Source organism: Lindgomyces ingoldianus, assembly GCF_010093535.1.
Source record: "Lindgomyces ingoldianus strain ATCC 200398 unplaced genomic scaffold BDR25scaffold_33, whole genome shotgun sequence".
Taxonomy (NCBI): Eukaryota; Fungi; Ascomycota; class Dothideomycetes; order Pleosporales; family Lindgomycetaceae; genus Lindgomyces; species Lindgomyces ingoldianus.
The window spans coordinates 108530-135307 of record NW_022985194.1 but is presented as its reverse complement, the minus strand read 5'-3'; the positions used below and the strand labels follow the sequence as shown (position 1 = coordinate 135307).

General features: G+C 48.6%; 11 protein-coding genes across 11 annotated transcripts; 5 read left to right on the top strand and 6 right to left on the bottom strand.

Moving 5' to 3' along the window:
* Positions 1-4: 4 nt before the first annotated feature.
* BDR25DRAFT_327925 (purine and uridine phosphorylase) lies at positions 5-1992 on the bottom strand (the record flags this gene model as incomplete). The annotated part of the gene is made up of 4 exons (XM_033692356.1): positions 5-81; positions 1066-1288; positions 1666-1878; positions 1921-1992. The coding sequence occupies 4 exons, from the start codon at positions 1990-1992 to the stop codon at positions 5-7; spliced, it is 585 nt and encodes a 194-aa protein (XP_033543357.1).
* A 286-nt stretch (positions 1993-2278) lies between these two features.
* On the bottom strand, positions 2279-3527 carry BDR25DRAFT_236784 (uncharacterized protein; the record flags this gene model as incomplete). The annotated part of the gene is made up of 4 exons (XM_033685562.1): positions 2279-2446; positions 2504-2635; positions 2687-2981; positions 3028-3527. 4 exons carry the CDS (start codon positions 3525-3527, stop codon positions 2279-2281), a joined length of 1095 nt encoding a protein of 364 aa, XP_033543356.1.
* A 991-nt stretch (positions 3528-4518) lies between these two features.
* BDR25DRAFT_268469 (uncharacterized protein) lies at positions 4519-5454 on the bottom strand (the record flags this gene model as incomplete). The annotated part of the gene is made up of 2 exons (XM_033687113.1): positions 5242-5454; positions 4519-5184 (listed from the first exon to the last, which is right to left on the bottom strand). Coding segments are annotated over exons 1-2 (864 nt in total), but the record flags the coding sequence as incomplete, so codon positions are not given.
* Positions 5455-8420: 2966 nt separating this feature from the next.
* Positions 8421-11196, bottom strand: BDR25DRAFT_268464 (N-acetylglucosaminyl transferase component Gpi1; the record flags this gene model as incomplete). The annotated part of the gene is made up of 5 exons (XM_033687112.1): positions 11077-11196; positions 10922-11014; positions 10647-10867; positions 9345-10599; positions 8421-9293 (listed from the first exon to the last, which is right to left on the bottom strand). Coding segments are annotated over exons 3-5 (2262 nt in total), but the record flags the coding sequence as incomplete, so codon positions are not given.
* A 743-nt stretch (positions 11197-11939) lies between these two features.
* On the top strand, positions 11940-14109 carry BDR25DRAFT_268459 (uncharacterized protein). Its single transcript, XM_033687111.1, has 4 exons — positions 11940-12131; positions 12182-12310; positions 12411-12631; positions 12680-14109. The coding sequence occupies exons 1-4, from the start codon at positions 12086-12088 to the stop codon at positions 14006-14008; spliced, it is 1725 nt and encodes a 574-aa protein (XP_033543353.1). The 5' UTR covers positions 11940-12085; the 3' UTR covers positions 14009-14109.
* Positions 14110-16086: 1977 nt separating this feature from the next.
* Positions 16087-17541, bottom strand: BDR25DRAFT_237165 (uncharacterized protein; the record flags this gene model as incomplete). The annotated part of the gene is made up of 5 exons (XM_033685575.1): positions 16087-16482; positions 16537-16796; positions 16851-17141; positions 17189-17290; positions 17358-17541. 5 exons carry the CDS (start codon positions 17539-17541, stop codon positions 16087-16089), a joined length of 1233 nt encoding a protein of 410 aa, XP_033543352.1.
* Positions 17542-17711: 170 nt separating this feature from the next.
* BDR25DRAFT_75836 (uncharacterized protein) lies at positions 17712-18506 on the bottom strand. Its single transcript, XM_033698994.1, has 3 exons — positions 18283-18506; positions 18127-18228; positions 17712-18074 (listed from the first exon to the last, which is right to left on the bottom strand). The coding sequence occupies exons 1-3, from the start codon at positions 18424-18426 to the stop codon at positions 17865-17867; spliced, it is 456 nt and encodes a 151-aa protein (XP_033543351.1). The 5' UTR covers positions 18427-18506; the 3' UTR covers positions 17712-17864.
* A 457-nt stretch (positions 18507-18963) lies between these two features.
* BDR25DRAFT_317532 (uncharacterized protein) lies at positions 18964-20435 on the top strand (the record flags this gene model as incomplete). Its single annotated transcript, XM_033691677.1, has 2 exons — positions 18964-19269; positions 19323-20435. The coding sequence occupies 2 exons, from the start codon at positions 18964-18966 to the stop codon at positions 20433-20435; spliced, it is 1419 nt and encodes a 472-aa protein (XP_033543350.1).
* Positions 20436-20938: 503 nt separating this feature from the next.
* Positions 20939-22244, top strand: BDR25DRAFT_327920 (Clavaminate synthase-like protein; the record flags this gene model as incomplete). The annotated part of the gene is made up of 6 exons (XM_033692355.1): positions 20939-21221; positions 21315-21397; positions 21573-21667; positions 21723-21837; positions 21889-22140; positions 22209-22244. 6 exons carry the CDS (start codon positions 20939-20941, stop codon positions 22242-22244), a joined length of 864 nt encoding a protein of 287 aa, XP_033543349.1.
* Positions 22245-23571: 1327 nt separating this feature from the next.
* Positions 23572-24429, top strand: BDR25DRAFT_306056 (uncharacterized protein). Its single transcript, XM_033690539.1, has one exon. The coding sequence runs from the start codon at positions 23716-23718 to the stop codon at positions 24244-24246; it is 531 nt and encodes a 176-aa protein (XP_033543348.1). The 5' UTR covers positions 23572-23715; the 3' UTR covers positions 24247-24429.
* A 46-nt stretch (positions 24430-24475) lies between these two features.
* Positions 24476-26347, top strand: BDR25DRAFT_359395 (uncharacterized protein; the record flags this gene model as incomplete). Its single annotated transcript, XM_033696071.1, has 11 exons — positions 24476-24602; positions 24646-24755; positions 24794-24871; positions 24907-24970; positions 25010-25170; positions 25245-25363; positions 25437-25749; positions 25804-25974; positions 26022-26065; positions 26195-26243; positions 26282-26347. 11 exons carry the CDS (start codon positions 24476-24478, stop codon positions 26345-26347), a joined length of 1302 nt encoding a protein of 433 aa, XP_033543347.1.
* Positions 26348-26778: the final 431 nt, after the last annotated feature.

The following is a 26778-nucleotide window of genomic DNA, read 5'->3' as shown; positions in this document are numbered from 1 at the left end:
AGTTTCAGGCTTTGTCTTCTCTTAAGCGTTGTCTGAGGGCACAATGATTGAGGGTGGTACGAGGGACGTTGCTGTGTACAGCTCGGGCAGTGAGAGTGTCAGGTATGCCATGAGGGAGATCCTCGGCCAGTGCTTGACTGGCTCTATCCATGTTAGCTACAGTACTGAGGTAGTTAGTGGTGGAGAGCGAATGTAAGACGACTCATTCAGAGGCAGCGAGGGCTGGCGCAGCGACTCTAGCTGCACAGCTAGAGGCTCAACAATGGACTCTGGAACAAAGCTATTGTTAGCTCAACAGAGCAAACTAGACAAACTGGACAAAGACTCCAGGCGCTACGCCACAGTTAACCTTACAGCACTCAAGTTTAATGCTAACGGTAAATTACACTAACACGCATTGAGCGGCGCTACAATTACGCTACATCCTTTGGCCCTCCTGCACGATCGGCGAAACTCTCAGAATCCACCATTAATGGCTTGTATGGCTTCAAAACATAGGAATACATTATTATTTAATAGAACTATTAAGCTGGAGTTCTGGAATTTAAAAGCTTGACTATGTTGCGATGGAACGGGGGGATAAGCTGAGAGCGGAATCAGAAGCCATGACGAACTAATTGACGGCGACACCAACGCCACCATATTTCTGTCCACGCCCACTAGCATTAGGTGTGGAAATAGACGAAGGATATTAGGTACTGATACATAGAGCAACGCAGCCGTTGTTATGAGATGTATCCTGCCGCCTGGCCCTCAGCCTAGCGGTTTGGCGCCTCCTGCCCCGATTTATCAATACTTTCATTTTACAGGCGTTTGTGCCATATTGCCTGATTTTGTGCAGTCAAGGCCTGAGTTGCCAGTGGCTAGAACTCAAAGCTCACTTCCTTCCAAAATGCATGCCACGGAAGTCGCCACCATGCTGGTTCCCTACCTGGTATCCGCTGTTCTTGTTTCCGAATGTAATTGTTGTTGACTGAACTGTGTGCTGAGGTGAAGGCGGTTTCACAGATTCCGCTCTGCCCGCAGCCTCAATAGCATGGATCTCGGATAGCAGTCCTTTTGCACATGCGGCCGCTGTGCCTGCTGCGTAGTTCTGCCAAGCCTTGTTCTTGTGAGAGTCTGCGTAGTCACAGATGCCCCGCACAACCACACAGGGATACTCGAGCAGAACGTCTGCTGCTTCCATCTCAAAGCAGGCGGAATCATGTTCTTTTTGGATTCTGTTTCGCTCCGTGGCGGATATCTGTAGTTGATTGCTTGATGCGACGTTGCCGAAGTGAACAAACAGCTCATCGAGCAGTCAAGTAGCGCCGTCTCCTCGATATGAACGCGAGATAATGTAGTCCGCGTTACAGCATTCTCTGCAATCGTCAAACTCGGTGCCGTTATGCTCGTAGGAGTCCTCGAAGAGCCTGTCACGGATGGGACCTGGGTCGTCATATTGGTGTTGTCACTTCTCATCGAGCTTTAGACGCCTTTGCTTCAGGACTTCAGGGATGTTCGTATCAGACCAGCCTTCCGCGCGGAAATTGTTGACGGCAGCCATAAGATCGTCTGGAACGCCATTTGTGTGCCCGCGGTAGTTCAGGCGCCCCTCCCTTGACCTTCCCATGCGCCTCTATCGTATTGCAAGACCCCGCCGTGGTTGCCTCGCGGACAGCTAACAACCACGTCCCCAAGCACAATCTCGGACACCGCACCAGCCAGTCCGTAACGCGGTACACCGCCAGCAATACCGACCAAGAGAAAGGATTTGATGTTGGGAAATCCAGAGCGCATCTTCTCAGCAAGAATTGCAGCCCCTTCGAGAACTGTTCTTCTCTGCACTCTAATGACGACCTCGTGTTTCCCGATGCGACCACCTAGATAGAAAGCGTTCTAGTATTGAACTTCCTCTTGCGGATATTCCTCGTCCAACACCAGCCCTGCAGCCTCATGTTCAAGAGGGAGAGGGGAGATCCACCCTATAGTGAACCGATCGTTCTTAGTCATCGTGGTTAGTGATCACCTTTTGTATCAAATTGCAGAGTATGGGGGCAGCACAGAACTGTATATATACTGTATACGGGCAGTGAGCGGGCTGGATTAAGCAGCAGCGCTCCGCTAAGTTTCAGCCTTGTTCAGCCTCATCACCATCACCAAGTGGCTTCTCTATGCGAGGGTCATGTGTATTCTCTCCATGCCTTACTTCATCAAGTGCACAACACCTTTTTTACGTATATCTTATGCTAACTGTGAAGAAATCGCTACACATCACGGAGAGCGATCGCCTTTGAACTCAATGGCCCCAAGCCCAACGCCTCCACCAAAACCATAGAGCGAGCGTTGCAACAGTCATAGGAATAGAGAAGGCCCAGTATATCCAGAAATGTCGGGATACATTAAACGAAGCTTTGGAGGTGAGTTCTCCAGGCTGAAATGAAAAAAAGTTCATTCCGAAGAGCGTCTGTTCACCCGAATCGGTTAGCCAAATGTACATGCTCAATGAGGTTGGCAGACCTACAGAAACAAAGGTAGCTGGCAAGAAAGTCATTGTGACGACAGCGATCGCCTTCATTGCTGAAGCCTCCCTCTTCGCTTCTTCTCCTATCTGCACTTGGATCTTGCTATCTCTCTGAGCTGCCGCATTGAAGGCCTGTTGTTGTGAGCTTAACAATCCACTACAAATCTTCCATCATAGGCTTACAAGAGTGATCTCGTTCTGAATTCGGGCATTATTTGCCTCAGAGCGTTGGAGCAGGCCCTTTAGAAATCGGAGCTGAAACTCGAACCGACTCCCGACTTTGTCCCAGCGCCTGCGTCCATTGTTGCCGTGGATGAGGTCTGTGTTTGCACGAAATGTTTCATGATGTTGCCGTATAGCATCTAGCGACAGTATAGCCACATTCAAAGTCTCGCTGATATGCACACCATGCCTTGCAATTTCGTGTAAAAGGAAGTAGTCAGTCTCTTGCGACCTTCGCTGTGGCGAATGAGTTCTACTGCCGTCCATAAGTAATGCGAAAAGTAAGGCTTACAGCTTCCCACTGGCTGATGTGGTTTCTGATAGACCACACCGAATCATCGTACAATCGTAGTAGCGCATCCGTAATGAGCGAAAATACAGTGTAGGGACAAGAGAGGTCGATACTTTGCGAACCAAACATTGACTGGATGACAGAGTGCGATTTTGAAGGTAAATCGAAGCACATGAGCGTAGTCAATCCAGACTTATTCCAATAAGTAAAGAATCCCATCTCGTACCACTCCCAACCATACCGTGTACTCTGTGGCCCATGTATTGCAATATCAGCGTTCAAGTTGTTAGGGCTAGAGTGATTGCTTGATACATGTGGTGTGAACGTCCGTTTTGGCTTGAGTTTGTCGTACGTCTGCTTGACGGTGAAGCGAGACCAGGAGGCTAGATCCTGATAAGCAACACCTCGAAGGTCCTTGAGACTGTATTCAAGCTTACTGTAAGACTCCACTCCCTCGTTCTGATCGAGGCAGACGTCATTTCCAAAAAAGCCGTTAGATTGGAGATGCATCTTGTCAAAAAAGAAGCCGGGAACGTTTAGTTTGCTTCTAAGGCCATCCTGAAGTTCTGGCGCAGCGTTGAGGAACGACTTGGTAGACCCGAATCTAGTTCGTGTTAAATCGCAAACGGAACTGCTTCGTGAGCGACCTACATAATTTGAAGTTGGACGGAATGGAGCTCCTGCAGCCTTGTAAGTTTTGTGCCCTGACACTTGTGACATGCTTCTAGAACCTGAAACACTTCATTCCATGTCTTTTCTTGGAGTTGGCAAGAATGGGTCACTGTGACATCTGATAGATCAGTACAATATCTTGATTAGCAACATAGAACTCTTACCTAACCGAACAACCTTACCGTTCTCCATCTACACAGGCGATGAGAATTGACGAGGTAGAGGGGGGTGAGCGGGCTGACAATGAGGCTCATCTGATGCTTGGCGGTGGTACGGCGGCCTCCCGCCTTCAGCCTCGCGCCTGATCTAGGTAATCCCTCGAGATCGCCAGGCTGAGAGTCAGATGGCTTTCAGGTCAAGGACCAGCTAGCAGAAACCATCGCTGATGGATACTCCGCTGCAACAGCATCATCCACGGCTCGGTCAATACCACATTCCAACTTCCACCCGGTACCCCTCATTTGTCTGGGCACGGAGGGTATCTGGGCAAGCAGGGAGGAACTTTTGATGGGTTTTGTATAGAATTCGGCCGTGGATGCGGTCTGTGTCTTCTATTAGGACTAGAAGAGTCTTAGTCTTTCAATCGATGCCCGTGGTTTGGTCTTGCACTTAACTTTACAGAAGTATCCAAGCCAGAGACCACACAATGCTACACACCTCCTTTGGATCAATCCGACAGGTAGTCATACTGCTTTAATCTGAACGAATCTGTTTCTACCTCTTATTCTACTACCCTACGTATCCTTATTATTCTACCAAAGCAGCCAAGGAGATATGACATTTCAGTCTACCTTTATGACCCACTTCCCGTTTTCTTCATAACTTCTAGAGCCATCTTTGCTACCCTCCGCGTCTCTTCCCGAACCTCTTCATCAATCATTATATGGCCAAATCTCTCCCTCCAGAAAGCCCATCTCCTTGTGTTGAACGCAAGCACAGACTCCTCTTTATTCCGAATTCTCGCCTCCAAATACTTCTCTTTACTCCACAGCTTCTCTTTCTCCGCCCGGACACGATTCCAAATGTGGTCATGAAGGATTAGGAGCCACACAGCTGCCGCAGGAACAAACACATCTAGCTTATACTTCTCATTCCTTTTATACCTCGGTTCGAGCGCATCACGTAGCGCCCAGATCGCCCACCACCACCAGTCCCCAATGCCGTCTCGTGTAATCCTTGCTGCGAAAGCATTTACATTCGCCCAAGCTCTGGCTTCGGGGTCCTGGAATTCTGCGCCACAGCCCGGGCCGTCATCCCATGCCTCTCTTGCGCTGGGGCCGAGCATCAGTAGTGTACTCCAGAGCCCATCGGAGGTTAACACCCAATTGGGGTGGACATCTGGAGTGAGTTGGAGGCGCTTGAAGGGTGCCTCAGGATCCGATCGTGATTTCAGCGCTTTCATCAGATCGAGAAGCTTTTCTTGTGCGGGCCCGTCGGTCCATGGGATGCGTTTGGCGGAGTGAAGGATAGAGTAATAGAGATCCCATAGATACATCTCAGCCGACCGACTGGGCTCCTCGTATGCTTTCCCTTGATTGACATGACCGACAACTTTCCTTCCATAATCTCCCGTCGTGTATGCTTCCTCGATTGGCGGCGCAATCTGGTTGATGGCCCCTTGGGCGTCTATTTTACTGGAGAGATAACTTTGGATCGCAGCGTAGGAATGGCTGCCTTCCTCTGGTGCAAAATATCGACGGAGTTTGGCAAACGCGTCGATTTGCTCCGGTAGCGATGGCACTGTTGTCATGATTCTCTGGACTTCGACGGCATCTTTGGGAGATGTCTCCGGTGCGATGAATGTTGGTTGAGGGGCTGTCATGGAAGACGAGAGGGGCGTATTTTGGGATGTGAAGGCCAGTGATCTGTGTGACATTTTGGAGTGCTAATTAAGTGAGCTTTGGAACCTAGACTGTTTATGAACGGAAGCTCCTTGGCCTGTACTTTATATGAGTGGGGCATATGACCGCCCTTTCAGATCGCCCTTTTAACAACGCGCGAACGTGGTGTGGCTGTGTAATGTTGATCAATCCTTCGCACAGCTTCGCCTGAGGGTATGTGGACGTCGAACTTCACTCCCATGAGAGAAGCATTATATGGAAGATTCCTTGCTTTGTTGTTCTTGGGCATGCTCTGTCGGAGAAAATGAATATATAGCATCTATCTGGCCATTAGTTTCTATCCAAATATACTTGCAAATCTTTCTTCACTTTCAACAAAAAAGTAAAAACCAAGGTATATGCATTTGGCTACTTTTGAAACCCAAAGATTAAGCTTGTTCTTTTTTTATTCCGAAAAAAGGCGTAACCCGGAATTGAAGCAGCGTGTAATTGCACGGAGTAAATATGCTCGTAGTCGTCCTATTATCGCTAGTTGTTTTGAGGATGACCGAAGTCTAAGAATTCACATAGAGAAATAAAGGTGGTGTTGGTTGGATATTGATGCCTTGCAGTTAGGAGGGAAAAGAGGTAAATAATAGAGTGCGCCTCCGCACTTTTCCCCATGATAGTGGAATGCACGCTATGTTGATTGATCGCTTCCTTTTATCAGTCTTTAGAAGCATCCTTTCGGCTACTCATGCTTTGCGAGCAAACACCACGTAAGATTATTCTGCCCTACGGATCCGTACGTAAGCAGTGTATAAATGTTGGTGTATAATTAAGCGCGCAGGAGAAGCTAGAATAGCCGAACTTTCGAATTATTTACTCCTCTCTAGCAAAGAACATGTAGTACACCTTATGCTCTAGTCATATAACGTAGAGACCGAAAGTATGCAACCCTGAAGACATTAAACCTATTCAAGGGGTGTAACGTTAGATTCAATTGTTGGTCTATTAACATGACATAACACTACTCGCTCCACGGCAACTTTACCGAATTTCACCGTCTGCAAAACTAAGCCGTGAACGTCTGCACTGAGGGCTGATTCTAAGCTACATCTGCTCTATTTATCACGACCCATCCCCTCCTACGTAGTAGGCCACTAGTTTCTCTTCCGCTTTAACATACCCTGGGTCCAAGAGTACTTGTTGTGGGAGAGATACCGCTCTCGCTCACTGATGGGTCTCCAAGCCTTCCCATCGCTTGCCTGTACATACTCAGCATGGGCTTTCTTTGTTGCCTCGCATTCCTCATCTCTATATCCGGCGACCCCAATCCCGTGTGACAGATATCTCCCCCATATGTAGCGACGTTCCGGGTTGAAAAATCCGCACTTTGAGCACATTCAGTCGCCCACATAGGAGCGCCATTCAAGCTCAGCAATCCCATCGTCATCTTGCACTTCCTTCGAGCTTGTCTCTTTTTCAGCAAGGCAGGTGCCATTCTTTCCGCGGCACCGCTGGTAGTATTGCCAGTTCCATCAACTGTGATTCCTACATCTCCACACTCCAATCTTGTGCAGATATACACTTTCCTCTTTCGCTTAGGCTCTCTCCCTTCTGCCTTCTAATCCTCGTCTCTCTTCTTCTTGAATTCCGACCCAAAACCAGGCCCTGATATGCGGATGGGATGGTCTGCGAAATCTGCTAGGCCCCATAAACCCATTATAGCCCTTTTCTTCTTTGGTTTTGGGCTGTGGATCGCCTGTGACCAAGATGAGGCTGTTCGGCTTTTGGAGCGCTTACCGATAGTTCCTCGGATGCTGCTCACATTGGAGATGGAGCTGGTTGCCTAAGTTTCTAATAAAGAATCCTGCAGCGTTGAGGGTACTGAGGGGGGGAGTGTATTGCACTAGGATTTGCCGGTCTTCTTGGTTGCCGGACTTTGAGCTGGATGAACAAAATTTCCTAGCGGAGAATGCGAAGCCTCTATAGAAGTCAGAGGAGTCGGTGTGATGACGGGAGGATTGGTTGGAAGTTCGACGGTGGTGGCAGGCAGGGCTACAAAGAAATTGAGCAGATGTTCTGTAATCCCAATGACTGGAATCTGATTCAACTTACTCTTCTTCCCAACATCCTCCCCGCCCTCTCTAGGGGTAAGCGTCCTAACACCGTTTTCATAAAGTCCGTTTTCAGCCGGTTGTTTTTTTCTAATGGTGAGGATAACTCGGAAACTGTATAGGTCTTGCTCAGAGCACAGGGCGAGGTCGTCGCCGAGCTAGCAGTTGTCGGGGTCGTCTGCTTCGCCCGCCATCGTCGAATAAGTGTGCAGTCATAAGGCGTTGAGAGCGAATTGGATGAAGAAGAAAATTCCAAAGCAATAGTCAGTGTCCTTGTTTCATGTGCGTCGGCGCGGCACACGTGAAGTCCAGCCGAGAAGGGACTGGGCGGTCCGACCGCAGGCAGTGATAACGTCATGGAGATGGTGAAGGTGAAAGATCGGCACTGTGAGACAGTATAGCCTGGAAGGCTTCGGTATGCCTAGACCAGTCGACCGGCGACCTACCTGCAAACCTGGTTGGATATCCACTGCGCCTCTGCAGGCTTCCCTTCTGGGAGGCAACTAACTTTAGATAGACATAATTTCAACAAGCCCGTAATAGAAAGAGTATCTGAAATACTGTCTCTGCTGCGTATATGTCCATATCTAAACTTGCTACGATCCCTATGTTAGTCGTCTGTCTGCATATACATAAAATGCATGCCAACCTCGCGATGCCACGAAGACGTCTAGGTGCAAGGCCAGAGCGAAGTGAGTGCTCCTTGAAGCTTGCGAACATTCACCATGCTTTCAAAAGGAGTGATATAACAACTTGAATTTATACATTACTATTTTAATGTCTAACTCCACCTCTCTCATGCCCCCTCCTCGCTATTCCATTTGGTAGCCCTCTCCTGGAGGGTAACGCAGGGTATCCGTTAAGCACAGGTGCCGCCGGCCCCAAGGGTTCCTTCTCATTCAACCTATTCCACAGCTCTACTATACCTGCGCGTCTCGCGGGCAACATGCTATATTGGAGACTGTACAGATTCCGACGATGAATTGGAGGGACAAATTGGCCGGAGACAAGATAGAGGAAGACGCCGGGAGAAAGATAGTGTTTCCGGAGTCTGTTTCCGAGCTCGAAGTACGATTGGAACATTGAGCGTAAAGGAAGTGGTATCGATTTGAGGTGAATGTAGGATGTTGGTGCCGAATCTGGAGGTCCCTCAAGAGGGTACGAAGGTAGTTGGGTATCTTGAAGTTCAAAGCATATACCACCGGGTAGACGCCTCGAATCCTTAATCCGTAGCATAGCTGCGAACAGTGGGAAATGATTTAAACAAGCTAGACCAATCTCTAGCACAGCCTTTAGGCCAATGACGGCTACACGTGCGCTTGCAAAGGTGAGGTAGAATACGAAGACAGTTGGCAGGAGGAAGAACAGCAGGGTGAACAATATTGTACCCAATAAGAGTTGATCCAGATCGTAGTCGCAAGAATCGATTCGGTTTCGCAGAACATTCCGTTTCTTGCCGCGGAAGAGGTGGAAGAGGGAGATAATGATAGTGAGCTGCCAATGGAAAATTCGGGCCGATGCAATGTAGAATGAGTAGATGTGGAGTGTGAGTAGGGATACAAGGTCGGAGAAAAGAGAGATCGGCATCGTAGCGCCAGCGAAGGAGGAGAATCCAATAAAATGTATGATGCCAGGGAGGTGGGGCCGAAGAAGGGTCATGCAACCTTCTCATATTAGCTTACAAGAAACAAGTCATGTCAACGACGAGCACCAACCGGACCAATGGTCAATAACCCAGAGGAACAAGTCTCCGAGAAACTCTGCTAGTTCGGTGTTGAGCTTCAACCCTCCTGGCCATTTCATAAGCCATGAGATCATTCGACGCAAGCCCTCGATGGACCAAGTGGTGAAAATGGTGTCAACTTGAGACGCCACAAAGACACAATTCTCGATGATGTAGGATCCCAAAGCAATACCAATAATGACGTCGTTTGCCACAAGCCAGAGGCTGTTGTAGAAACGGATGTACTCCGGATGATTGCTTGTTACACTCTCCCAATTCGCCTTTCTCTTGCGCAAAGTCAGGTATTGAATAGGCCAGTAGCAGAACTGTTGTAGTCGGATATCGACTTGTTGGGCCGTGGCGGAGATGTCCTTCAAGGCAGGGGAGTCTGGTGATCCCGGCCTCCAGTCTAGGACCTGGAGGATCATCTCTCCAGCTATTCTATGTGCGATTAAGCCAATAATGAACAGCCTTGCAACAACAGGGTAGATCCAGACTCTGGAGATATAGGAGATGCCGAGGTGGGCGTAATCCCAAAGATCGTTGGCCGATTCGACCACTCGTTCGCTCACACTGAGGGCGCGCTTCATCCGTCTCCCAATCAGCCCAGCATTCTTCTGCAGCAAGACGTTGAGCTCGAATGAGCAGTTAATTTGGTCAATGATAATGGGGAGTGAGAGTTCTTTCTGCGTGCGCGGATGCGATATCACAGTGTGTAGCTTCAATTTTTCAATCAACATGTCCTTTTTCTTCCGCTCCATCTCCTCGGCCTCGTCCTCGGCTGATTTCTTGTTGCGAACTTTCTCTTCACTGTTTTCGGTATTCCTATTCTTCAAATCTTTCTCTCCATCTTTGTCACTGCCTTTTCTCTTAGGATCTTTCTCCTTCTCTTCCTCGATCCATGGTAAAGCCTGCTCTAGTTGTTCCTTATCGGTCTTGTCGCCTAAGGCCAAGGGTATTGGGGTGAGGGAGAGATACTGCATGCGCGTCGGATGCGGCCTGTCGTAGATAATCACTTGCACCATGAGGTGAGTATCGGGCGGACAATACAAACGGGGGAAGCGGGAGGGTGTATCAGTGTAGGTAGTCAGAAGGAATGGGTCGAAATGCTCGGGTATAGTCTGCGGGTTGACTAGACCTAGCACTCGCATAGAAGGATGGCCGCAACGTTTCAACAGGTCCTGGATGGGGTGGGGGCTATGTCGGAGCAGTGTACCGACTAGCAAGGCATTTTCCACATGCCGCAGCTGGTCTTGATTAGCACAGTCTTGACCCAAAGTCTGCGCGCTCGTACATCGACATCCTGCAGTATCGACACAACAAAGACGTCAAGCTCCGAATTTCTGAACCCTACAAGGACCCCAGGCGACAGTCCGGCTGGCGCGTCCGACGGCCAGAATATGCGCATCAACCCATTTTGTGTGACCATGTCAACATAATGCTCGCTCGCTAGAACGACCCACGACGTTTGAGCTGCTCTCGAGCAGATATACCCCCACCTGCGGTCCGCGGGTGCTGTAGGAAAGAAGTCAGCGCTGAGTTGTTTCTCCTTGCTGCGAATCCACTAACCAGATCCGTCTCACGGGCGGCAATTCGTTCGATGGGGAGAATGAAGAGGAAGAAGAAGATAGAGAGTATCGTGAATCCCTTTGCAGCTCGTGTCTAAGCAAAGTGTTGGATTAGCACATGGGCGGTTGCGGAATGGTGCTGCTACTGGTACGTACAACGACTCCGTGGTCCCACGCAAATATTGCTAGCTCATACAGGCGCGTAACGAGGTCCCAGCGGGCAGTCGAGTAGCCTGCGATGAAGATTCCGAGCGTGACAATGGAAAAGGCGTGCATGAATTATTGTAGCAACGTCGTCATGCCAAGCCAGCAGAATACGAGGCGTCCGAGTTGTTTAAGCCCTCTTCCGCGGTGACGATTCGCGGGTAGAGTGCCAGGACGTGGAATGAAGAGGCTCTGGAGGGGCGATATAATGGGTGCTGAACGTAAATACGTCAAGATCAGCTCGGCGCATGATGCACCATTGTGTAAACTGCGTAAAATGGAAATGGTAGTGAATGACATCGCGAGGTGGAAGGTCGTCGGCAGAATCTCGGTTAAGCATCCGGCCGTCCAACACGTGGAATCTAGCTCGATTTGGCCTTAGTGTGGTCTTCTTTCGACATCGATAACCTATATCAAAGTGTCCTCACACTGTATACTTGTCCTCATACGTTCAAACGACCAATGAGCCCATATTCCCCGCTACATATTTTTTTTTCTGCAATGAATCACTTTCTTCCTAAAACCCTTCGCGAAACCTCACCTTCACTAGCCAATCAAATTGTGCCATCGTATGTCAGTGAATAATGGGACGCGCGAGACGGACTTGGCCCATCGAGAAAGGCAGCGGTGATATGGCAAAAACTTCGAGGTATCTGAAAACAGGCAATCAGTAATACCCTCACGATGTCTCTCTTTGAGTGGTTACTTGTTGGTCCAGTACCTGATTGGGTTAAGCGCCATTTCATTCTCGCTTGTGCCTGAGCCTACCCAGCCATCTTCCGCAAACACCTGCGAAGCCCTTTTTCTTTCATTATCCGCCGCGACGATGAATAACCCGTTCACAACCATGAAACACTTATAATAACGTTTAGACTTCCTATTACTTTGCCCCAGCCGTTCACCAGGTTCGCCTTGGGACCGTTTGCGCCTTCTCCGCTCGGCATTTCCGCCGCCACCCAACATGGTTGTTTGCCGCTTCTATCAGCAAGGAAATTGCAGATACGGAGGTAAGTTTTAACGAGTCCGATGACTGTATTGACTTACTGACTCCTTTAAGATCGATGTCGTGATGAACATCCAGGTAGTACGCGGGACAACAATCGCGCGCAGAGTTCGAATACGAACCGCTTTGGCGTCTTTGCTGGGGGTGACCGCTATCGTCCAGCGCAGGCAGGTGCATTTGGAGGTATGTGAATTACCATAGGTATCCTGGTAGCTCCTTCCTTAAGCCTTCTGCATGCTACCTTTACCCTAAGGGTTCTATGTTCTCCTAACTCTCTTCACAGCTGGACGCGATCAGAGGCCCAACCCGGCAAGCAATTACCACATCAACAAAGACGATCTTAAAGCAGATCTCACAGATCAACGCCCAGTGTATCCTCTATCCGCGTATGGCCCAGGCCGAGATGCACCTCGTCAGCTGATCGAGGGACCATTCGAGATTAGCCCAGAGGAGCTACGGTTGCGATTCTACACGCAACGAGCCGCAGGAAATGTAGCTGTAGCAGTATGTAACTCCTTGTGTTCGAGAAACCCCAGCTTACATTATCTACAGCAACGAGAAGAGCAAGAACTCGCCGCCGGAATGGAGAAGCAGGTACAAGGTATTCTCAAGGATCTGGACGGTGCAATTAAGTACGTCGTAGACGGCGCAAATATACCAGGTAACAGACTTGATATAGCCAAAGGCACTGCAAAGGTTGGTAGTACATCCTCTGGACCCTCGTCATCAAGCCCGTTTTCTCAAATGCCTTCAAATCCCCTCGGTGGCGCATTCCAAACTCAAACTTCTGCATCTGGGAAGCCTGTTGCTCCAGCGTTTGGTCAGGCTGGCTTGAGTCCATTTGGAAGGCCTATAGGTCAGACCACAGCATTCGGTCAGCCTTCAAATCCAGGCCAGGTACCATCTCCGTTCGGCCAGACGTCAGCTCTGGGAAGTACAGGAGCATTTGGTAAACCATCCATGCCTGGAGCGAGCGCTTTTGGACAACCATCCGGTTTAGGCCAAGCTACTGGATTTGGGCAACCCTCAGCGTTGGGTCAAGGCTCAGCATTCGGGAAGCCGTCGATGCCGGGAGCTATATCAGCATTTGGGCAGGCGGGAGGTTTAGGGCAGCAGTCAGCATTCGGGCAGCCTTCCGCACCAGGGGCAGCATCAGCCTTTGGCAAACCCTCACTCCCTGGGGCAGGCTCTGCACTCGGTCAGACGAATGCATTGGCACAGAACTCCGCATTCGGCAAACCAGGTTTTGGCCAACCATCTCAACCTGTCGCTGCACCTTCACCATTTAGCCAACAGCAACAGCAACAGCAACAGCAACAGCAACAGGCACCGCAACCTTCTCCATTTAGTCAACAACAGCAGCAAGTGAACAAACCCTCTCCCTTTGGCCAACAAACGCAAACAACCCAACCTTCTGCATTCACTCAACAGCAGCAAGCCACGTCACAAGCAAGTCCCTTCGTTACCCCCGGATCCCAACAAGCTCCCCCATTTGGTCAATCCGGCTTCGGCAAGCCTTCTCCGTCCCCCTTCGGCCAACCTCAGCAACAGTCGTCTCAACAGAACCCCTCGCCCTTCACCCAAGCAGCCCAAAATCTAGCTGCACCTTCTCCATTCGGCCAACCACAATCATCGCAACCACCGCAACAAAATGCATCGCCCTTCGCTCAACAGGCTGTCCCAGCCCCTAGCTCGGCCATACCTGTAGGAGAGAAAGATCAGTTCAAGGAGGGAAGACCGGAGGAGTATGTGGGTGAGGCCGGAAGGATCCTGGAGGAGATTTACCGGCGAGTAGCTCAGACTGGAAGATTCAGGGATGATGAGCCGATTCCACTAGTGCCACCGAAGTGTGAGTGGATCATGCCAGTTGATGCGCTCTAAATATGGTGACTTTCGGGTTTATGGCATGGCGTAGCGTGGAATTGAATGTTGTAATATAGTTCTCAGAAATGTGGGCTTGAAGTTGAATATACGGTATCTAAACAGTCCTAAAGCATGAGATCGATTCTTCGGAGATGAGAGGTCTCTATGAAGGAATCGAATACAACGTTAAAGTTTGAATGGCAAAGTCCTCCCTAATCAATCTCTTAAAATTCTTCCTTTCACGTGTAACAATGAGTGACTGGGGTCCCAGTGTTTCTTTGCAACACAGCCTGTGGTAGAGGAAAATAATAAAACCAGATATCAGCTTCCAAAAAATTCTAAATTGAAAGTCCCTCACAATGACTGGAATCATACATCCCCTCAAAATATTTTTCCTTCGAAGCCGTTCTCTTCATACCTCTTTATTCCTCAAGGCCTACAACAATCCGTACCTCGTTCGCCAGTTGGCACAATTCGGGCAGCACTTTCTCCACCGTGTGATGCTCTGGTATATTATATGATTCATATTGAAGTTCTTGGGCACCTCCAATATGGTGAAGGCCACGCAACGTAACATTTTCCAGCACAAGCGTTTTAACACTGAAATTAAGCGGGATTCCTACAAGTTCGGTTTTACGCTGTATCGGTAGCCTACGTAACGTAAGTATGCGGGGAGGTCTGGATAAGTGCAATCGGCACAGCACCACCAGCAGTGCGTTTTCGCTAACTGGAAGTTGGCGTCCTTGTCCTGTGCTTATGCAGACATGCTCAAGGCTTGGAGCGTTTAGGCCAGGGAAGGCGTTGATGTTGTCATTTAGGGAAGCAAGTTTCATGAGTACGCCTGGACGCCTTTGGCGAGGGATGTACAAGTCAAGATGTGTGAGGTTGGGACAAGTAAGCTGGAGAGGTTCGAAATATCGGCCGTAATAGTCAAATGGAGAGAAGGCGATGTAGTCGAGGGGAAATGTGAGACTTTGGAGGGATGCAAACGTTCTGCTGATTAAGGAAGTGGGAAGTGGATGAATGTCGCCGAGACGAAGAGTCGGCATGCTGTTAGGCTCGGTGACGATTGTCAGACTTTCAAGGTGGGTGTCAAGCTGTGCCGCCATAAGTGCAAATCGGATATCCTGACATCTCATTAGAACATATGCCAATTAGGTTAGACAATTAGATTAGGACACGTACCTCTTCGCGATAACAGATAATATAATCACTTGCAAGATAGTCTTCCCCAAATTCCCGATGGTCGTTTATGCATTTCCTTAGCCACTCCTCTTTGCCAAATATTCCGGGAACATATTTCAAGTGTCTCAATAGCGGCAAGTGCCGGAATACTTCCACCAAAATATTCTTGAGATCGGGCATTCTCCCCTGATTATGGGTCTTTTCGGACCAATCCGACAAAGCGCTGAAAGTCGTATACCTGTGCTCTTCTAAGAACTTCGCAATCTCTAGATCTTGCTGTTTCAAACAGCCAGACTTATACAGGGGAGGTCGATCGCGGGATGTCGTTCCCCTTTCCCGATCATGATCCCAGTCAGGCCAGTGGTTTCGCGTAAACTCGGTCCACGTTGGCATTTTCGCCGCTGCAAGAGTCAAGCAGCTGATTTGAGGACTAACCTCAGCAATTGAGATGAGGTTTTGCAAGCGAGCCATACTCTCCGGGGAGAGGAAATATGGAGTGTCTGAAATAACTTTTGAGAATGCTTTCTCGGACGCTTTACGGAAGCCACGACATGCTAGGCGTGTGTTGAAGATGTGATGTTTCTCTGAAGAAGAGAATGAAGGTATTGCGTTGATGTCTCTCTGGTGTTCTGGTGGCAGTAGATAGCCAATGACGAGCTCCAGGAGCTCGACGGGGAGTCTGTCCATTGTGCCTGGAGAGGATCAAGGAAGCTCAAGCTTTAATTCAGTTTCTTGTTAGCCTAGAGCGATGCTAAAGGAGTTTGTGTGACAGTATGTTGTCCCTTCTGACTGTGTCACAGACGCGAACCAATTAGCTAATAGTAAAGTCATATTCACGCTATGCTAGACTGGGATCCCTGAAAGTCCACCACTAATTCGAGTTGATTCATAACTTCATTGACTACATTATGCTAATTACCAGGTCCCGTAAAATTTCCAATAAATACAACCAAAATCGCACAATATGCTGCACTTGCAGCGAACAGCTCATGTCTCGCGGCTTTGGTGAGGAGGCTCATAGCCGCGGAGAACAGCAGCGTGAAGACTATTAAAACGCCCACCGCATTAAATGTATCCCGTGTATTGGAATCAGCTGAGCTCAAATCACTCGAGGTTAAGTTGGAGCTTCCGCCAACGTGGGATGAAGTACTTGTGAGATGATACATCGTCACAACTGGTATGACAAGAAGAATGAAAATGACGAAGGTAATCAAGATGTTGATCAGCTTGTCGATGCGAGACGAGCTATAGAAGCTGATGTATTGGTTTGTGGTCTTGGCTCTCAGTTCAGGGGTGCGGAAAAACCTCTGAGAATACATTGTCAGCTGAGCCATTCACGGAGCAGCAGATCTACAACTTACCTGGAGGGGAGGTTCCTTAGTTCGGAACACCCATTGTAGACCATTGTCAATCTTGCCAATCACGTTCTCGACACTACCGTCAAATTTTGCCCATTCGCGGCCATTGGCGAGAGAGACGATGTCTTCTTTGCTACGGATGGAGTCCATCTCAGCATCCATAAGAGGTTTGTCGTTGTGGTGGTAGCGACGAACACTTCTGTAGTTGCGATCGGATGGCTTCTGAAAGGCTTCGAGAGACCTCGCTTTGATTAGAACATCATCTAAGCATTGATCAGTCTAAGAATAATAGCACAAGGTTCGCTAAATGTGCCTACCATATTCCATGAGTTTGTTCTTGATCTCCCGCAAGATTACTCTGCGATTTCTCGCATCACCTTCACCAGCGGCTTTCGTTACATCAATTTCACGAGACCGAAGGCGATCTGGCTCTTCATCGAAGTCGTCCCAGTCGACTTCATCAAGTTCCTTCTCAAGAGTCGTGATTTCATCTTGTAGATCTAACAGGACTCGAGAATGGAGATAGCTGAAAGAACGGTAAAGAGAGAAGTTTGCTTCGCTGGACTGGAAAGCAGCAAGACGAGGAAATCCATTAGGGGTATTTTCCACTGATACGAGTGAGCTTCATTATTGTGTTAGTTGCTATTTCGCTTACACTTTCGGGTGTTAGTTTCAGTAATATCGAGCGGCTCCGGCTCGCATTTGAACGAGCCTGTTATTCGTCGCAATAGTGTTGGACGTTTCTCATCTAAAAAGCCTTAATTGCAAGTCCCACAAGTTGACAACATCTAGTCCTTGGGGGCCAGATTGTAGGGTCCACCTACGAGACTGTGCACCGTCACCGTTCACCGACGAGCGCGAGTCTGACGAGGGGCGAGTAGTTGAATTTCCATCCTCCTCAATCTCAATGATGGCATCTCCTCTCAGCGTATCGCTTGAATCCTCAGTATTCGTTGGAGATGTTGGTGAATGAGGTCTTTTCTCAGAAACAATCGTATCGCCGGTCATCGACCGGGTGGGGGCCATTCGAAGGGCTGAAAGCTGCGGCCTGCGCACGCAACAAACACAACAGACTGAAAGACGAAACTTTTAGGCAACAGTAGAACGAGAAAAGATCACATTGACATTGTAAATCAACAGTGGCTCATGATAAAACCTCTAGGTGTGGCGGGTGTGCCGTCTAAGTAGCAAGGAAAATGAGGAGTGAAATGATCTGACCGCCCTGTCCCAGCCGCCTGGACGCCACATTCCAATCAAATTGTGGCTGCCTAACATTTGATGTGCCACATGAATTTAGCACAGCCACAGGTAAGCGTTACATTCAGCGCCCTTCAACCACGCTTCTCCATCTTAAGGTCCTTTTCCCGAATCCAGGCCCCGTTCTTGTACGGCCGGCCATCGCCGTCCTCGAGTTGATACTCCCAGTACGACTTTGATTTGTTGAGGCGGCCTTTGGCAACCTTAAAGGTGCCCTTCGTGCGAACCCCTGATTGGATCATGCTCATATGCACCGTGTCCCTCTTCTCAAATCTCCCTGACTGCTACACCGTGAGTTAGACCAAGGTATTTGAATGACGAAAAAGGAGTGCGTACATCAAGAGCATTTGGGTCAATTCTAACCCCAGACTTATGCTCAGGAATCGCGTCGTCCGCAGGAAATGTATCGTCTGATGGATTATCTAGCAACTCCTCGGTCTGTGAACCTATTCGTCAGCCTCATGTGGCGAAGCTTACGGGTCACTAACTCACAGCAGAGTCTACGACGGGCTGGCCTTCGAGCTCGTTTGTCGCCATCGTATTGAAGTCAGTGTAAAGGTAGGGCGGACGGTGTGGATGCGATTTGATAGCCTCGTGTGAAGTGTCGAGAAATGAAGAGAAGGCTGCAGTTCTCATATACCGAGCCACTTGTTGCAGGCCTCTCTCTCAGCCTTAATAGATGTTGCCTTGAGAATGAACTGTGACACTGTTCAAGGTGGCTGATTACGGTCTCATTGCACAGCCGGCTCATTAGAAATTATCGTCGAGCGGCAGTGGCCGCGTTCCCGCCCCCAACTTCATGCCACCCTCATCGATCCGCGACCGACCTGCCATCTGATCAGTTTTGGCTCCAATTCTTGTGGCGGAAAGCCACCAATAAAGAATAGGAAGAGGGATGGGCAAATCTGACAGCAGTTTGAGTGACTTTGGCCCCCAAACCAGGGTTTACTAAGCAGTTGGCCAGCGGGTACTTCTCCTTGGGGCATTAACCCCTCCCTGAACTCCTTCACAACCCTGGCCCATGGCGCTACCCGTCCCACCAAATATGGGGGCTGAAGTGAACACAACCCGTTCAAATGGCAGCTCCTGCGAACACCTTCTCAACCTTAAGGCCTGGAGCCCCCTTGACCAATGACTCTTTGGAATATTCCATCCTCGCAAATCATCGACACCATGGAGACTGAGGTCTCCCCGAGATCACTGAACCCCTTGAGGAACAAGATCCTCCACGCGGATATTCGATTCGGGTCTATTGAGGATGGTGGAAGATACGAAGGAGAGGCTTCTCAGAACTCATGCTTGTCGCAAGACAGCACTCCCCCTGAAGATGCCGCCGCCCAGGAACGCGCAGCTGAGATGCAGATGTGGTGGGATGAGGCGATTGCAAAAAATATGAACCTGCCTGACGGATATCAGAAGGTTGCGGTCTTACTCATAAAGTGGGCAGATCAATTGGACGAACTAAAGACAAGAGACGAGGTAAGCATTTCGGAGCTCATGTATAAATGCCTCGTACTAATATCGATCCTTAGGCGCTCGAACTTGATGCAGTTTTCCGCAAAGAATTCCACTTCCATACCGAAATTGTCGAGTTAAATGTGTCCAGCAAGCCTCAGCACCAAATGAACCGCCATCTTAGCGCCTTCGTCGAGAAGCACGATGGACCGAACAATTTGTTGATCGTATATTATACTGGACATGGTGTATATCGAGAAGACGGAAAGTTCCTGGAGCTTACTGGTAGTATTAATCCAACTGTGAAGAAAGGTTTCAATAACGATGCTCGCGCAAACTGGGACAAAGCTGAGGAGGCCCTTCGCTCCGAGTATGTCGAGGGCGATGTTTTGACAATTCTGGACACTTGCTACTCAAGCAATCTGCAGAAGTCAGGAAAGGAAGACACCAGGACCTTTGAGCTATTGAGCGCATGTGCTTTCGACAGCACAACAGCATCGCCAGGCGAGAATTCTTTCACGAGAGCACTGATTGATGCGTTGAAGGAACTTCTGCAAGAGTTTGAAGACCGGTCCTTCACCACCTTCCACCTCAACCAGCGGATTCTCCTGAACCCAAATCGACGTGACACACCATCTCAGCTTTGGTTCCGGCTCAAACACCACGAGCGCCACATTCGTCTGGCACCACTGAAGCCGGAGAAGGAGCGCGCACGCAAACCTTCACTTCGTCACCCACCCAAAGGCTATCTGACACTTCGCTTTGCCCTCCGTGATGAGTCTCTCAACCGCGAGCAGATAGAGTACTTGACAAGAAACTTGTCCAAAGCATTTAACAACAAGGCCCTTGTTGGACTCCGTCGTATCGATTGGTTGGGTCTGAAGCCTGCGCGGACAACACATTTCGGACGTGCCGCGCTAGCCATGTTTGCTATCGCGCAGTGGAAGAAGTTCGTGAAGAAGCGGCGAGAAGAAATGAGGCAGAACAGAAGGGTTGACGAAATCAACATACCAGTTGAAGATGTCTCTATGGAAGAGACCCTTCATCGGACGGAAAGCACGACATCATCGCCAACTCGGAAACGCTCACGGGAAGATGTCGATGAAATGCCGGGCGCGAAACGAGAGTTGCTCGTTACTCCGCAGTTTCAAGGGAGTCCGCCGTCTCCCCCCGTCTCGGATTCATCATGAGCTGTTGCGGTCAGGCTCTCGACTTTCATTGTTTCCACTATTTCCACTATTTCCTATTCGATTTTGATTGGACTACTTGGGATACCCATAGCTCGCGCTACCTTATTAATTCTCACATCGCATGAAAGTACTAGGGATTTTAGGAAACGAGTCGCCTGTGTCATTTATCACTCTTTCAAAAACTTAGTTCTAGATGTTTATTGCGCGGGAGATGCAGTGAATCTTTTCTTCACCAACGCATGGGATAATAGCGTCTAAATTCTATTTGAAGATAATGGAAGTAGCGAACTAAGCATACGCTATAGTGAACGGTACAATTCCAACCTTTGTCACTGGTGTGGGAGTTTGCAAGATCCAGTTTAGCGTTTGTGGGCACGTCAACTCCAACCCCGCTCACGTTTACGATTTCCGACCGCTGCCCCTCAGATGTACTAGAGTACCCCTTAGAATGGATATCACTACTTGTATCCACTTCCTCGTTTCCGACTTTTCCTTGCTGTGCAATGGCAGCTACGAATGTCGCAAGGGCAGTCACACCAAGCCACCCGGATATTACATACACTCCCGATTATGCAACGTACCTCGCACGGACTAAGAGAAGAGTGAACACTGAGAAATTGGGCAAGCGCTTGCCACCAGGCTGTCCTCTGGAGCTACAGTCTAAGCTCGTATGGAATGGTGGAGACACTATAGAGCGATACAATTGGGTTCACGAGTTAACCCCAGCCGAGTTTCACGAAATCGAGATAGCATTGCAGCACTTCAAATCTCTCGAAAGGCCCCTAGGTTTCATCAGCTAGGAGGCCTTTCCGCTCCCTAGCCGGCACCACACCTTGCGAGAGATATCCACCGAAATACACAACGGCCGTGGTTTTAAAGTTCTCCGCGGGCTTCTGGTAGACAAAAAATGCTGCGAGGAGAATGTAGTTATTTATGCTGGCCTAGCTTTACATATTACGCTAGTTTGAGGCCGCTAGGACTACTAATACGATGGAAAACCTGCCGACGTTGTCCTCAACCACATTATAGACTAAAGTAGCGTGTTCGATGCAAGCAAGATTGGCGCGCCGGCCTACATGACCGATAGGCAAGTCTTCCATACCGATGCTGGGGATGTGATAGTCTGAGGGCGGCTAGAGCAAGTTGGGCAGTAGCTGGAGAGTGTACAACGAGCTCGCATCTACCCGACCGGACCTAGTGCAAACGTTAGCAGAGCCATGGCCTACAGAGGTGTAAGTGTCCTTGTATTGCTTCCTTTGATATATGGCAGAAATCGATCCATCATAGATTCGACGAGAAAGCTAAATCGTACGTGAATCGCCCATTACTCTACTATCAACCCAGGACAGATACCGCTCCAGAGAGAATGATAGTTCAGTATGCTCGTCGCTACTTCACCAGTGTTCAAGGTCTGCGTCGCTCACCATCTATTCCACCTATATCTAAAGCCTAGGCTGAAGCCCTTGATGCCTTACACTTCCTTGTGGATAAGTACGCTCTCGCGCTAGACTTCCAAAAAGGTGGTGTGCAGTTCGTGAACAATCTATCCATCTTCCATACTAGAGACGGATTCACAAACACAGAGGCACAGCAGCGGCATTTGGTGAGACTGTGGTTGAGAGACTCGGAACTTGCGTGGAAGACTCCAGAAGGGTTGGAAGGGAGATGGGATAAGGTATATGAGGGAGTGAAGGAGGGGACCCAGGTCCGGAGCTCGATCTTGGAGAAGAGTGACGATAAGACTACTGTTGGTGGCTACTCCTAAGGCTCCAGGCGTCCGAATTTGCACTCGTATATGTCTCTTCGTGATGATGTTGGTCAGCAGGCTAATGGAGGAATTTGGAATGCTGAATATCCTGAGGGGAAGTTTTGCTTAGCCAGCAATAGATTTATGACTCCTTATTCTGTCCCGAAACACATACTATGTGGAACCCTGCAAGACTTACTATTCTAGGGAATAGGTACGAATGCGGTGGCGAGGCCCTTAGCTCACGGAAACATGAGTCTGGCCTTCTCGTAAGCTTCGTCTATGTGAAGTCGCTGAGCTGGATACTGTGATACCTACAGACATGGTTTGAGAAAGTGTCGACGTTCAGATGACGCGACGAAGCTCAAACACGTGCATCGACATCTCACGTACTTCCCCGAGTAATCATTTCCAAATCGGGAAAACGACAGAACGTGGTCTCCCACGTGATGGTTGACCAGGTCGTGCACGGCCCCGCCAACTCTGTCGTTCAAGCTCACCTAGCTTTCTCCCCAAATCCAGCCCCAGTGTCATCACCAAAACTAACTGTTTCGTCAAATTCAACTCTTTCTTCGTGAAATGAAGAAGATTTAGGTAGTTGTGGGCCCTAAAGAAGGGAATAGACGAGTACTTGGTAAGGTCATGTTCTCTCGTCGTTTTTTTATCGCAAAAAGTACATCGACGTTAGATGGGCCTATTTTTAGCCTTCGATTAGAAACCCCAGAATCTTCCGAATAAGCGCCACGTGTGATGATGGGCAAGATCAGCAATGATGGTAATTAATGCTGGGGCACCCCGGATTGTCCTCTGGACGAAAGGGCGGTCGAAACGAAATAATCGAAACGAAGAACCTTACCAATAGTTGTTCAGCGGTCGGTTGAAGGGTCCGGAGCTCGTACGGGAGATGTTTGTTTGTCAGTTGCCGACACCTACGATGAAAAATAAGCTTAATTCAAAGCCTAAAGATAGCGGTGCCAATCCGTCAGCAACCATGTACGAGTGCGGCTGAGCACCCTCTTTTTCTTTGCCTTACCGTAAGCTATTTTAGCTGTTTTCGTTCCTATTCTCATCTCCTCAGCAATATCTTGAGATGTGATTGGAGTCATTTTTAAGTAGCCCGGGATTCCCTTGCAGTGGAAAGCACGGTGCACTATTTCTTTGTCCTGGTGGCTTGCTTTCGGCGCAATGTTCGCTGAGTAGGGCTGTGGTGGCAGTGTCAGAACTCAACTTGACAACAGCAAGATTGCACAGCAGCCGTCTTGCCGCCATCCAAATGGCGTCTTTCCGTGATGCGTGTCTAAAGAGAAGCCTGTACGGTTGCAGCACAGCGCGGCGCTCAGAAAATATATATAAGCCTAGTCTACTCGATTATGCTAATCATCACACTCACAACAACTCACGCAACACAACAAGCACTTCCTATTCTTATTTCATTTTCTTTCTTATTTTTCTTATTAGCCACTCGCTACTCGCTAATATATCCTTTGCTGCCAATTTCCAATACCTTCTCAACCAACCACCTAATCAATCAAAATGGTTGCATTTACCACCATTGCCTTCTCTGCCGCTGCCCTCTTGGGCTTCGCTTCGGCCGCTCCCAATACCCCACCCTCAACTGGTGTCATCCACCGAATCTTCGCCGGCTCCACTGTTGCCAACAAGGGTCTCCACTTCGAGCCTGAGAACATCGTCGCCGAGATTGGTGACTTGATCGAAGTCCACTTCCTTCCCAAGAACCACTCCTTCGTTCAGTCTTCTTTCGACAAGCCCTGCGAGCCTATCAATGACAACGCTGTCTTCTCAGGCTTCCAATTTAACACCATGGCCGGCGAGGCACCTAATGTCTTCACCTTTCCTGTCCTCGACAAGAAACCCTTCTGGTTTTACTGCAGCCAGACCGCTGGCAACCATTGCCAGATGGGCATGTCTGGTGTCATCAACCAGAACTTCGACGGTGCTGCCACCCTTACTGCATACAAGGCCAAGGCTGCTCTTACCGGACCTTCCATCTCTGGCAAGATTCCCAGCAACGGTGGCAGAGTCCTCCCCAATAAGCCGTTGTAAGTGATGAGGGCACACTGTAAGAGTGTGTAATGGTACGATAATGGAGGATGGCTTTGACATTTAGCGCTGCATTTGATTAGCATTTGGATATTGGATTTTGCATAGCATCGGCGTTTTTCATTCAGCTTCACTTCCTCACGCTCTCTTACTATAATTCGGGGCCCCTTTATACATCAATACATACTCTGCAAAGAGGTTTTACTCTTAAGATTGGCTTTCCATCAGTGATATGCTCTTCACACTTTTGATGCTGCTTAGTTTGTTATTTGAGATTATTCCAGCTCAATTCCAGGCCAATTTCCAGTCATGGTCTTCTAAATATGAATGTTTCCTTGCACCCAAAGTTAGCCCTGCACGTGTTTTGCTAATTATAGCTATCCTGAACGGGCCAAATTGCAGTTTCGAATTTTGCTTTGTCAGTTACGTTTGCCAGACTTGACTTAAAGCATCGTGCACTTGGGAATAGATCTCCCCTGACGTCTTATCATTTACATCGGAGGGAATGTATTGTCAACTACTTTATAATTTTGAGATGGATAATTCCGAGATTCTTGCTTTGCAATTTTGCTGTAAGGAAGTTATTCGACAACAGCTCCTCGGCCAAGACCGCTCAGCGAAAAATTCCGTGTGTAACATCCATCGGTATCCTGTCTTCCCCAGTGCCAATATCACAAGGTTGGGGTCAGGTTGTCATTGACTGAATTGCATGGGCTTATTGCACAGCGTGCAATGGAGAGGCAGCAGCTGACAAGAACCGGCTAAGCCAAAAAGATGTCCTGTGCAATGAAGTATCACGGTAACACTCCGCAGGGAGAAACCCAAGGGAGGAGTCTAAAAGAGAGTGTATATCCTAAACGACTGACGCAGAAGCAACCCTATCATTCAAACTTTGAAGCGTTTAGTCCACAACATTACCAAGAGGTCGTCTTTTGTTCTATCAAACAACGAAATCGTAATAGCAACACTAAGCTACAACTCCAATCCCAACCAGAACTCAGAAAATGAGCACATCGGTAACGCCTTCAAATACATCTCTCATCACTTCTTCCACAGAGATCGGCACAACATCCTTCAAAGGCCTCAAATCAACCCAATCTCCCACCGCCGATAAATTTACGTTGATCAACGGCCTACTCGCATACCTATTAACTCTACTCCACGCTGGACACAGCACTCGCCCATTCTACTAGACGTCGTTCCGCCCGAGCTTCTGCATCAGGCTCTAGAACTCGCCCAACATCTCCTTCAAATTCCAACATCCAGAATTGGCGCATGTATCTCTCATCTCTGGGTCTTCGCCCACCGGCCTCAAAGCCGCACTTTCAACGGCTGCACAAGAGGCAAACCCTAAGATCCCACCCCTACCGGAGAGGTACAGGCACTTCCCGTCCGAGCTTGGACACAAAGTATACGGTGAATGGTATTGCCCGCTTAGATATCAAGCGCAAGATTGAGATGGAAAGAAGGACTTTCAGTTTCTTCAATGCGCCATTTGCGGGGATCGTATGCATGGATAAGTAATTAAGCTGGTCTAATGCGATAGGCGCAAGCATGTAGATGCAGAGTTTATTGCTAGCATTGACGGCGCAAGGGTTTGGGAGCCGTGTGGACGTTTCGGTGGTAGGTTCTGAAGATGTGCTGAGGAAGGAGTTAGGCATCCGCGATGAGTTTGGTGCACTTTGTGGGATGGCGATTAGGTATGAAGACAAGGGGGAGAGCGTAAAGGGAGTGAAGGCTGGAATGATAGACTATAGGGATAGTGTTGTTGAGATTAGCTGAGAGGCGATCATGGGAGAGTTTCGAGGAGGGAATTTGACTTGTTAGTGTACGAATAATGAACCTTTTTTTAAGCATCCTACCTACAACACGTCAGTATATAGAAAGTTTAGGAAGGATTTAATTTGGAAAATATGTTAGAACCCTTTCACATTCTCCATGATTCTAAAAGCACTGTATCCAGTTCATGCACGAAACAGTTGAAGAGAGTTTGGAGTCGAGTTCGAGAGAATTTGCTACCTTGCCAAATTTAGACTAGCTGAAGTATGTTCCTTTCAACGACCTTATCTCAGCAAGCTCAGACGGGATGGGGAGAGAGCCTTGACAGGGGCAAGCCCCTGCTAGTAGCTTTAGTGGCGCAAGCCCCATCTCTCTATCTCATAAGGGTATAAGAAAGGCTTTCTCTCCTTAGCTGTTTAAGGGACTTTTGTAATTTTTTAGGTGATATTATAGTTCTAAACCTCCTCTACTATGCACTAGCTTAACTAAGAATTACTGTAGCTCTACTACTTTTTGTCTAAACTAGGTTAGATTTTAATAGGTAATAGAGACAGTCTCTAGCTATATTCTAACATTTTTGTAACCTAATTCTAACAAGATTTAGCAGAGTATTGCGCTATTAAGTCCTGCGCAGGACATTTTAATAACTCTATAACTACACCTTAATGCGACTCTTTAACTACATAATATATTATCTTTAGAATTTAAGACTTGTCTAAGACAGGCTTTATTAGAGAGCCTGCAAAATTTTAGGAG

Coding starts and splice junctions, on each gene's coding strand:
- BDR25DRAFT_306056 (XM_033690539.1), top strand. CDS start 23,716: ATGGTTGCATTTACCACCATTGCCTTCTCTGCCGCTGCCCTCTTGGGC.
- BDR25DRAFT_75836 (XM_033698994.1), bottom strand. CDS start 18,426: ATGAGAACTGCAGCCTTCTCTTCATTTCTCGACACTTCACACGAGGCT. Junction 18,229..18,282: donor AGCCCGTCGTAGACTCTGCT/GTGAGTTAGTGA, acceptor ATAGGTTCACAG/ACCGAGGAGTTGCTAGATAA. Junction 18,075..18,126: donor TTGACCCAAATGCTCTTGAT/GTACGCACTCCT, acceptor CTCACGGTGTAG/CAGTCAGGGAGATTTGAGAA.
- BDR25DRAFT_268459 (XM_033687111.1), top strand. CDS start 12,086: ATGGTTGTTTGCCGCTTCTATCAGCAAGGAAATTGCAGATACGGAG. Junction 12,132..12,181: donor AGGAAATTGCAGATACGGAG/GTAAGTTTTAAC, acceptor GACTCCTTTAAG/ATCGATGTCGTGATGAACAT. Junction 12,632..12,679: donor CAGGAAATGTAGCTGTAGCA/GTATGTAACTCC, acceptor CATTATCTACAG/CAACGAGAAGAGCAAGAACT.